The sequence below is a fragment of the Nyctereutes procyonoides genome, unplaced genomic scaffold (assembly GCF_905146905.1).
Source record: "Nyctereutes procyonoides isolate TBG_1078 unplaced genomic scaffold, NYPRO_anot_genome, whole genome shotgun sequence".
Classification (NCBI taxonomy): Eukaryota; Metazoa; Chordata; class Mammalia; order Carnivora; family Canidae; genus Nyctereutes; species Nyctereutes procyonoides.
Genome location: NW_026575139.1, coordinates 11,095,450 through 11,106,668, shown reverse-complemented (window position 1 = coordinate 11,106,668; position 11,219 = coordinate 11,095,450). Strand labels below are relative to the sequence as shown.

The following is an 11,219-nucleotide window of genomic DNA, read 5'->3' as shown; positions in this document are numbered from 1 at the left end:
ACCCCGCGCCCCACCGGCCTCTGCTCCGCCCCCGCAGGGCGCTCGCCTCCGCCGCCCCGGCCCTGCGCGTCCCGGGGCCCCCCGCCTGGGCCCGCGGCGGGCGCGGCGGGGCGGAGGGGGCGGGGCGCGGCGGGCGGGGGGCGGGGCCCAGCGGGCGAGGCCCGGCCCTCCCGGCGGCGCCCCGAGCGAGCGGGCCGCGGCCGCGGCGGAGGGATACGGAGCGCCGTATATATACCGCGGGGCGCAGGCTGGCGCTTCGGCAGTGCTGCTGGGAGGCTCGCGGGCGCGGCGCCGTTCCTCGCAGTCGGGCGGCGGCAGCGGCAGCGGCAGCGGCACAGCGCTGAGCGCACCTCGCGCCGTAGCAGCGGCAGCGGCAGCGGCAGCGGCAGCAGCAGCGGAGGCAGCCCCGCGGTCACAGCCCCGGCGCTGGTGCAGCCACCCTCGCTCCCTCTGCGCTTCCTCCCTTCGCTCGCACCATGGTAGGTCGGGAGTGGTGAACGGCGGCGTAGCAGCTGCCTTGCCCGTGATTTCTTCCAGATATTTAGTTCAGCGCCCCCCCCTTTGGGACGGCGGTTCCCCCCTCTTTTCCGGGTGCTGTTACGCAGCAGCCGCGGTTCGGGAGGACGCACTTTGGGTTTGCGTCGCGCTTTCCTCGGCCAGGGCGTCTTAGTGCTGTCCGGGCCCCTCTTGGAGCTGGACGTGGCCGAGCGCTGTCGGCCGTAGCCGCCCCGGGGCCTTCCGCATCCACCCCCTCCCCCAGCCCCGCACCGCTGCATCCAGCGCGCCGCACCCGGGCTTCCCGCAGCGCCGCGCCTGGGCCGGGGCCCCGGGGCCCCGGGGGGGCGGGGGAGCCGGGCGGGGCCGGGCACTCGGCCCCCCCTCCCCCCGCCTCCCCCGCCGCCCCAGGCTCGGAGGCGGCGGGCCGGGCGGGCGGCGGAGAATGAATGGGCCCGCGCCGGCCGGTGGCGCACCTCGCTCCGGCCCCGGCGTGAGGGGCGCAGTCCGCGTCCGCCGCCTCCCCCACCGGCGGCCCCGGCTCAGCGGCTCAGCGGCTCAGCGGCTCAGCCGCCTCCCTCCCGGGGGGCGCGGCGCGGGCGTGGGCTGGGAAGGAAGGAGCCGGGGAAGGGTGGGGTGGGGGCAGGAAGGCGAGGGGTGGGGGGCGGAGAGGGCGGAAGCGGCGGGCCGGCCGCCCTGCGCCCGGGCGGGGCCCTGCGGTGTGGCCGGGGCGCGACCCCCGCGCTGCGCCCTGCAGCCCCCCGCCCAGGGCGGCGGTGCCGGCGTGCGTGCTCCTCGGTGCACCGGGAGGTCCCTTCCCGCGGGAGGCGCTCGGCTCGCTCTAATTGGGGCGGGGGGGCGGGGGAGGAGGGAGCTGGAGCTGGGAGCTGGAGCTGGGAGCTGGCGCGCGGCTCGGTTTCCATTAGAGACGCAAAGTTTGCCCCGGGAGGAGGCGGCGGTGCGGCTCGCCGCCTGGGGGAGCAGAAGCGGGTGGGAGGCGCGGCGGCGCGGGGCGGGCTCGGCGCGGGAGTGGGAGTGCAGGGGGGTCCCGGCCGGGGAAGGGCGGTGCCCCCGCCCCGCTGCGCCCCGCTGCGCCCGGGGCGCGCACCCCCGCCCGGCCCCTCGCCGCCTTGCGGTCCGCGGGGAGATGCCCTCCGCGTTTCCGCTTTCTCTGCAGCGTCTAGATTGCCAGATGCGCCTGTGCGCCCCGCTGGGTGTGTGCTCGGCCCCTTCCTCCGGGGCGGGCAGGGCTGACATCACCGCGGCTCCTGGCTCGGCGGGATGGGGAGGTGGCTCCCGCCGGGCCCCGAGCACCCTTGCCCTCAGGCCTGAGCCACTTGGGGGCGGGGGCTTCTTTGTCGAGGAAGGCTGAGGCTCGGAATCCTCCCCGACCGAGAGTTCGGCGGTGAGGCGGGACCGTGGTCCCCGCCAGGGGGGCAGCTTCTGGCTCCAGGTGTGGCAGGGCTCCCTGTTGTACGAAGACAGGTGTTGTCCTGGCGTTACGTAAATCATCGTCTCCTTCGTGGGACATAAAGAAAACCGCCTTCCCGCGACTGGGGTAGAGAGGAAGGAAGATCCGATTCTAATTAAAACAAAAAATAAGTTTTCCCTTAAATCCGTCTGTTGGAACATCGCACCTCTTGGGCAAGTTTTCACTTGACAACGTAAACAGAAGGTGGTTAGCGCTCTTTTAGGACTTAGCGTGTGATCGGCTTCCTTGGGTGTCCCTCAGTGAAATAAAAAACACATACCAGCTCTCCTTGCAGGCTGGAGGCACAGGGCTTAGGTTCCGTGTTGCAGCGAACCGGACAAGGCAAGTGTGAATTTCCTTCATGGCTGTCCCCACCTTCGAGTAAAGTGTGTTTATCATCAGCGGCTCTTATGTCATCCTGGAGATTGGTAGAGTAAATATCCTCCAGCAGAGTTAGTAGTTGCTCTTTTTCCAGAAAAGACAAGGTGCAGTCTCATAATTATTATGTACTTCTGTGTGTACATGACGTTTGCACTCTCGTAACCGCTCACTTGTAGGGGTAGTTGCATTTTTTTCCCCCTGGCTTCTCTATCAAAGATAATTGGACTGAGGGCATCACCCATTATACATGGTAGGCTTTTAATAAATAACTGCCTAATTTAAATGGAAAGCACTTACTACACGGAAATGAAGTTGGTGGGGGTAACCCATTGCTGCGGATTTATTTTTTCCACATAATTGTATCTCGTAGAATAGATATGAAAGCCTGTTAATCCCACTCAATGCCATTATGTAACGCCTATTTGGAGATTTTGGAGCGCTCGCAGCAATGCGCTAAAGGTGCGCTAAAAGCCTGCCCCTGGCCACGATCCTGGCTGTGGTGACAGCAGCGTCAGGCTGGGATCCTCGGGTGGAGGGGGGGGACTGCGGTGTCCCTGGCGCAGTAGGTGGCGCTCTTTCTCAGAGCTGGCCGCAGCATCCGATGTGGTGTGGCCTTTTGCCACTAGAGGTGCCATTTTTCAAATTATGAACTGACCCTTCCACGGTAGACCTCTGAGCACACAGCCACAGGCCCAGCAAAGAAAACCTGAAGTGAAATGTCACTTCTTTGTCACCCTTTGTTTTTTGAGATAGCACAGAGTGTTCCCTTTGTTCTGATTGTTTTCATCTAATCTCTAACATTTTCAAATGGTTGGGTTTTTCTTTTTTTAAGATTTTTTTTTTTGAAAAGTCAGTATCAAAAGTATCATTGGGAAAACTCTTGCTCTCAATCAACGCTTGCATTGAGTTATAACCTCTTCTTTCTTTATGTAGGCTGATCAGCTGACCGAAGAACAGATTGCTGGTAAGTTGATGACCTTAGGAAGTCCCAGTAGGCCAGAACTAGGCACCACTCAGTTTGAGTGACTTCTCTGACCCTTCCCCCCCTATAATTTGAGCAGTTTTCTAAGAACTTATTTAAATGGAAGCAATCAGCAGAAATATTTGGGTCAGGTGTTAATTCCTTGCCAGTGTTTACGAGGCAGTATGAAAGGGAGTGGAGCTAGGAATACTTGTTCACCCTGGAGTGTTTGACTTTGTGGTGGTCAAGGCTTTGCGTGTAATGAGATTGCGCTGAGCCTGCTACTCAGAAATGCAGTGTAGAATTCTTGTGCCACAGGTCTTTTAGTAATTCACCATGAAGGCTTGTGCTTTCTATTGGAAAATAAATGGGAATGGGTGAAAATGAGGGTTGGGACTACAATAATAATAATTAAGGGAGTTAGTTTAGATTCTAGCATTTGGTATTCCTTAGAGGACTTTTTTGAGGGGATTTCTCTTTAGGAAACCAGGGATACCTTTGAAATGCCATAAGTGCCATATGGAGAGGACACGCTGGTTACCTGGGAATAGGTTTCTAGTAACCCCTGTGAAATGAGTTCAGAGGGCTATAGAAATTTAACAGGAAGGGACTTTAAGGGAACACGTGGACCAATCTTCACTTGTCAGATCAGACTAATTTGAGTATGTTGGCTTAGTTTTCTTTAAAAAATATGAAGATACTGTGGTTTTATGGAACCAGTTACCAGGAGCAGTGTTTGCTTTATGGACTGCTGAATGAAGGTCTGTCCAATGGGACTATTGTGGTCTTTATTTCAGTAGATAAAGACCAGGCAGTTTCTGATAGTGTGCAGACTTGGATGGTTTGCTTTGGCAAGCCCAAGGGAAGTGTGTGCTGTGGCTGGGTTGGGTAAAGATGTTCATTCTAAAGGGTAAACTTTTGTTTTCAGAGTTCAAGGAAGCTTTCTCCCTATTTGACAAAGATGGCGATGGCACCATCACAACAAAGGAACTTGGAACTGTCATGAGGTCACTGGGTCAGAACCCAACAGAAGCCGAATTGCAGGATATGATCAACGAGGTGGATGCTGACGGTGAGGGTTTAGACCTATGAATGAGTGCCAGTGTTGTGTAATTCAAGTTCAGACATGTCACAAGATTGTCTTTCAGGTCCCCAGAGCAAAGCAAATGCGCAGCGATCCTTTCGGTGGTTGCCTTACAGCCGTTGACAATGAAAATAGAAGATTATGGGCCTGCCTTTGGCTGTGCTCACTGTCTAGAACATTTCCTGGATCAGATCGCTGTATTGTTCTTTTCTACTTGCCATGACCTACAGCTCAATCTTTTATCAACTGGCCAATGAGTCTGCGCTGAGTACTTTGGGGAAGTAAAAAATAGCCATAAACCTTATAAAAAAGCTTACTGTCTCCAAGCGGAGTGGGAAGTGAAGTGGGAGAGGAGCACTCTTATGCATTAATATAGAATTGAGTACAGTGTGAGCTGTAGACATGTTTATTGAAGAGAATTTTGAGGATCGTGTGAAGCTTAGAGGTGGCGTGTTCGATGACTGCAGGAAGTAGATTTATAGAACTAACAGAAGGGGAGGATGAATACAACTGCAGAGCAAAAAGGAACAAGCAGTACCCCTGTAACGGTGGGTCTCCAATTGGTTACCGATTCCAGTGAACAGTAGACCTTTTATTGTTCACATCTCTCAGCAGTTTTGGAGCATTCCCCTCTCAAAAAAGACCATGTCTTTTTGGAAACCGTGTACTCTGTAATGTTGTAGAACATGGTAAACTTTTAAAAAAACGAGTGAAGAATAAACAGTTGGGACCTAGACTGTTTTCTAGATGATTGGTTTGATAGCCATTTGAACAATTACGGTCTTGTAAATTGATAAAGTAGAGTTAAATTTGTCTGGTCACATACATTTAGAAGCAGGGGTTTGAGTGAGCTCTTTAACACGTGGCTTCAGCCCATCCAAGCTACTTTGAAAAGAGTTTTCATCCATATTAACGTTTTGGCAAAGAGGTAGTTCATAATTCTGTCTTGGGGGACTGCTAAGATGATTGGCCATCTGGGAACATGGGGTGGCCACCTCCCATTTTATGTGAACCCTGGGAAACTGTGCTTAAGGCCTGGCAAAGTGTATAGGCTCTGAGATTGTATGAACAAGGAGGGAGAAATTGTCTCAGGCTCCAGAATCTAGTATTTACAAAGAATAAATGTAATGCCTGAGGATGTCTTCTCTGCATGGCCGTGAGATAGCACCTCAAATAATTTACTTTGTGTTACGTGAATATCATAAATGCTTTAAAATTTTGAAGGCCAAAAGAGATTTCTGAATTATTACTTTGATTTTAAGGTACTGGTGAAAATAAGTAACTTAACCTAAGGCTTTTTTTCTTTTAACTTAATTTTGTTTTTGTTTAAGTCAAGTTACTCTGTTAAACTGGTGGCTTGTCTTTGGGGGGGGGCGGTGCTCACCTAATTCTTAGTGTTAAGAGCAGAAGTTGTTTGGGGGTACTGGCCATAGAACAGACTATTCCGACATTTTCCTAAGTGGTCGTCATGGTCGACTTATGAAAACACTTCCCAGCCTTGCCCTTACTGGGAAACAAAGATCTTGATTTTGGAAACAAAAGTGATTAGATGACTTCTCATGTGGCCAAGAAATGCCTTCTGGAGAAGACTTTGTGATACTTTATTGTCTGTGGCATAACAAAGTCTGTTTTTCCCCCTTCCGTAATCCTTGTCTTCTGTAAAAACATTTTGTTATACTGGCTGGCCAGTTCTGGGCCTCGACCAGCATCACTAGCCAAGGCAGAGGTAGGTCCAAGTGCTCACCTGCGCTTGGTGGGGCGGGGGCAGGAAGGAATGGAAGGGTGCCATGTGCTTTTTCCTCTGGAGTTACACAACTGCCTTAAGTGGTCACAAACCTACACGTGCGGTGTCCTTTGCATCAAGAAGGGCTGGCTGGCACCCTGATTACTAGTTTGAATCCCATGAATCATGTGAAATTACCCTGCAAAGTATTTGAACAGTTTAGACTTACAAGTGGTTTAACCTAATAAGATAACTTACTGATTTGTGCAGGTGAGTCTTAACCATTTTATAAAGTGCTTTTAAGAGGATGACGGCCGAGTAGCATTACCGAAGCACTTATTTTACATGAGCTTTTGTCTTTTAATTTGAGGTAATGGCACCATTGACTTCCCGGAATTTTTGACTATGATGGCTAGAAAAATGAAAGATACAGACAGTGAAGAAGAAATTCGCGAGGCATTCCGAGTCTTTGACAAGGTAATCCTGGGTCTGTGTTGGAGACGGCACTTACACATACGGCTGTTTGGCTACTGCTTCTAACACACTTTGAACACTTAAATACAATTGCCTGGGGCTCTGCGATCTCACTTCCAAATGTGCCCACTCGTTACGGCAGCCTCACTGGGTGAGGGTAAGCATTGTTAGTAGTGGGGAGGTCTGAACTGAGATTTCTTGATTGCTGCGCACCATCTGTTAGCTCTAGCCAAGCCCTCACCTTTTTGGTGCACACCGGGTGCATGTATGTGGTGGGTAAGGGTGGGAGCCGGAGCTGGGCCAGCTGTCACCATGTGCAGAGTTAGCAGTGCTGCCCGAGGGCATGCATAAGTCACAGAGCTGCTTGCCCGTTCAGAAACACTGCCTACCACTCCCAGTGATACCTGCTTGACATTCACAGGATGGCAACGGTTACATCAGTGCGGCAGAACTACGTCATGTCATGACAAACTTAGGAGAAAAACTAACAGACGAAGAAGTAGATGAAATGATCAGAGAAGCAGATATTGATGGAGATGGGCAAGTCAACTATGAAGGTAAAAAAGCACTACACCTCTTTAGCTTCGTTTTTAATAGTCTTCCCTTTGGTGTCTATGAACAAGTTAACTGCTTCACCAGACACTGATCTACATTTATTTTCTTGATGCAGAGTAGAGATGTTGTGTGCATTAAAGCTGCTTTTGAAGATAACCGAAAGTTATGATTGTTTGTCTTTTCAGAATTCGTACAGATGATGACTGCAAAATGAAGGCCTACTTTCAACTCCTTTTCCCCCTTCTAGAAGAATCAAATTGAATCTTTTACTTACCTCTTGCAAAAAAAAAAAAGTTCATTTACTCATTCTGTTTCTATATAGCAAAACTGAATGTCAAAAGTACCTTCTGTCCACACACACAAAATCTGCATGTATTGGGTGGTGGTCCTGTCCCCTAAAGATCAAGCTACACATCAGTTTTACGATATAAATACTTGTACTACCTTAATGATAAGGAAGCACTTAGTGGACTCCTTGCAGTTCCATTTGCTCATGATTAATACACTGTTTGGGCTGGCCAGTTTTTCATGCATGCAGCTTGACAATTGAGCACAGTCAGGCATTTGTATTAAAAACGAAAAATGAAAAAACAAATCTAAAACGTACTCAACTGGGTTCTAGTTCAATTTGTTAGTAGAAATTGTCATAGCTGGTTTACTGAAAACATTTAAAATTGGTTTACCTCAGGATGCGGTGCAGAAAAATGGGTGAAGGATAAACTGTCTAGATGTAGCCCCACTTAGGACGGCCCTCCCATACTTCCATGTGCCCCTTCCCCCCACCCATGGTGACGATGACACACATCCTGGTGGCATGCGTGTGTTGGTTTAGCGTTGTCTGCGTTGTACTAGAGCGAAAATGGGTGTCAGGCTTGTCACCATTCACACAGAAATTTAAAAAAAAAAAAAAAAAGAAAAAAAACCTTTACCAAGGGAGCATCTTTGGACTCTCTGTTTTTAAAACCTCCTGAACCATGACTTGGAGCCAGCAGATTAGGCTGTGGCTGTGGACTTCAGCACAACCATCAACATTGCTGATCAAGAAATTACAATTTACGTCCATTCCAAGTTGTAAATGCTAGTCTTTTTTTTTTTTTTTTTTCCAATAAAAAGACCATTAACTTAAAGTGGTGTTAAATGCTTTGTAAAGCTGAGATCTAAACGGGGACAAGGCAATGGAGGAGAGGTCAGGACCTTTTAAAAGCCCACCGCCCAACACTGGGCTTCTCACACTCCCACCCTCCCCTCCCTGATACCCCAGCACCAACCTCTGAGCCTGAGACCTTGCCTAAAACCAGAGATGGCAGTTTGCTTCATCCTATCAATGGACATGTAGGTCTACTTGTATTTTCACTGGGGGAGGGGGGCGGGGAGTGAACCCTGGTAACTTAATGACTATTCAGGCAGTGGCGCTCTTAATGAAGGAAAAAAAAAAAACCACTTTTTCTCAAGCATGTACTTAGGGGTTCTTCTCAATCGTGCTGCTGATTACCTGTTTTATGTAACTACTTGAGACCACCTGTGCAAGAGACATGATTTAGTGTGTCTGTCTGTAATTCGATCCTCGCTGTGTGGTAGAAGCAGTAGTCCCTTCTAAGCCAGTCTTGATGCCTAAAGACACTACCGGTCACCTTTGATTCATGATTTTTAATTTATGATTTTAACTTCAGTCTCCTTTTCAATTTTTTTTTTCCCTAAAGTTGACTTGACTTTGCTTCCCTGCCTCCCCCCACCCCCAAGTAGAACTAACTCTAGCCCCCCAGCTTGAAAGTCAAACTCCAGCCTAGAGGGGGTTTTGTGTCTCATAAACCTGTAACCAAAACTGAGATACTGGTACTGGTTTTTGCAGTGGGATTGGTGTGCTTTTTAAAAAAAAAAAAAAAAAAACCTTTAAAAAGGAATATTGCATTTAGTGCAGAACTCTTTCTGAAATGAAGGCTGGATGTGCATTTTTCAGGGTGTTAACTGGTTGTATCTCACCAGTGAGGAGAGTTGGGTTTTGAGTGTTTTCTGTGGGAGGTTTTAATTTGCCAGGGAACAGCGGCAGGCTGCTAGCGAGGCAGCGACAAGCTCTTGGCAGCCAAATGGGTGCATTCAGGGCTGATTTATAGAGACCCTTGGCTTCTCCCTCTCCTACTCCCTGTCTTTCTGGCATTTTGCAGCTTGTTAGATTTCCTGCCAGAGGGATGGGTCAGAGCAGTGGAGAGGAGCCCGCCCATCTACTTTTGCTGTTGGTCCTTAGACTGGGTGGTTATAGAAGAGGAGACCCAGAGCTAGAGGTGACTTCCATAACTCCCCGAATCTGGAAGGAACACCTGAGAACACCTTGGAGGTTGTTCAGGTGAGACAGGGAAGACCTAGGGCTCCTGGATGTTTCTTACAGGGAGCCCAAGTCCTGACCCATCTCAGGCCTATGTCCTGATGGCTTCTTGGTCATTTCAAAGAGGGTTGGGGGTAACTGAACTTGTTTTTAACACTTTGCCTTCTGTCTTAACTCTTTCATCAAGTCTTTTTCTAGAAGCTAGGTGGGCTCCATTTTAGTGGTCCCACAACCCTTCCTAAAAGACTGCTTTTGAAACCATATTCTTCCATGGCCAGCATCCTGTATGGGAAGAAAAGCCTTTCCCCCAGGGAGTGTCGAGTCCCAGCTTGGTGCAGAGGGGCAGCCCCATCCTCTGCAGCCTATTCCCTCTGGCTTCAGGGAAGACCAGCCCAGGTGGGGTGTTTGCAGACTGCATGAGTTTGTGAGAGGACAGAGCTGGGTGTTGGGTCCATACCCTTAAAAGTTGGTTAGCACCTCCCTGTAAACTCTTGCCCCTTACTTCTAACTGCTCTATAAATATATACATATATTTATATATATAAAGTGACTAGTTTAACTGGCATCCCGCTTGAGCCTGAGACTTGCCATAAGAAACTGCTGAGTACTTGGCAAACACTTTCATAGTTTTGTTCTCCATCTGTTGGGGGTAGGTGTTGAGCAAGGCAAATGCATCTCAACGTTTCAGATGGGCTTTTGACGCACTGTTGCCAAGGAAGGCTTTTTCTGATTTTTAGACAAATGAATTTTTGCACACTTTAATTGGTGTCTTTCGGCAACTTAAACACATGGAAAATTAGCTACTGTACATATTTTTATATTCTCTTTATAAAATGCATGTCTGACTGTACCTGTAACCTGTGTTGTGACGAGAGCGGCCGTCCAGTAGGCCTCCCACGTGCTGCTGCGGCCCGTCAAGAGCAGCAGCATATGATTAGCCCCTCAGCATACTGGGAACTTCCTCCTAAACCAAGAATGTAAATTTGGTCAAAAGTCTGCTCTTTGTTCATCAATTATTTTAAACATTTGAATTAATTATTGTATATCCGAAACACATGATCCTTTTTGGCAGTGACGAAGATTCCACGAATGTGTCTTACTAACCTATCCCCTACAGCTGGCAGTTAGTATTTTCCTTTCTTTTTCCCAATCCCTCGAAGTTGTCCTATAGGAGACAGAAACCCTTTGCTGTCTGTATCCCTTGGAGTAAGAAGGTAGCGGCCTGGGTGGAGTGTGTGTTCTTTCTCCAGCTCTCCTAACGTTCCTGAGCACGTCTGTAGCAAGGATGGCGCTAGTTCCGATGCAGAAGCTACCCTTTACCGTGGCGATTCGAAAAAGGAGATGTACTTGAACGTTTCTGTAAATCTTGAGATAAACTGTTTGGAGATTTAACCACCTCTCTGATGGGGGACCAACTCTATGGAAATTGTAAATAAGTTTTATTTATAAACCTGGCACTGTATCCAATAAACATTTCTGCAGCCTTTCATCTCTAACTGTGAACTGTGTAGGTTTGTAGCTCGTGTAGCCCTGCCCTCTGTCCCCTCCGCTTGACGGGAACGAGGTCCACCTGCGCTCAGGTGTCATCCCCCTCCCCCCCCCAGGCTCTGGGACAGCAAGTGAGCACGAGGCGCCCGGGACACCACAGACCCGTCCCCATGGCAGCTTGCTCTAGTTTTCCGTTCAGGCGTCAAGAGCTGATGTTGGAACATGACCTCGAGGCCTCCTAACCGTATCCGGGCTGGCTTTACTCGA

The 11,219-nt window shown here is 49.9% G+C and overlaps 1 protein-coding gene across 1 annotated transcript; it reads left to right on the top strand.

Annotated features, from left to right (window-relative positions):
• Positions 1-252: 252 nt before the first annotated feature.
• On the top strand, positions 253-10,953 carry CALM1 (calmodulin 1). Its single transcript, XM_055303774.1, has 6 exons — positions 253-479; positions 3,281-3,311; positions 4,237-4,380; positions 6,486-6,592; positions 7,011-7,146; positions 7,330-10,953. The coding sequence occupies exons 1-6, from the start codon at positions 477-479 to the stop codon at positions 7,356-7,358; spliced, it is 450 nt and encodes a 149-aa protein (XP_055159749.1). The 5' UTR covers positions 253-476; the 3' UTR covers positions 7,359-10,953.
• The last annotated feature ends 266 nt before the right edge of the window (positions 10,954-11,219 follow it).

Coding starts and splice junctions, on each gene's coding strand:
- CALM1 (XM_055303774.1), top strand. Junction 4,381..6,485: donor CAACGAGGTGGATGCTGACG/GTGAGGGTTTAG, acceptor TTTTAATTTGAG/GTAATGGCACCATTGACTTC. Junction 7,147..7,329: donor TGGGCAAGTCAACTATGAAG/GTAAAAAAGCAC, acceptor TTGTCTTTTCAG/AATTCGTACAGATGATGACT.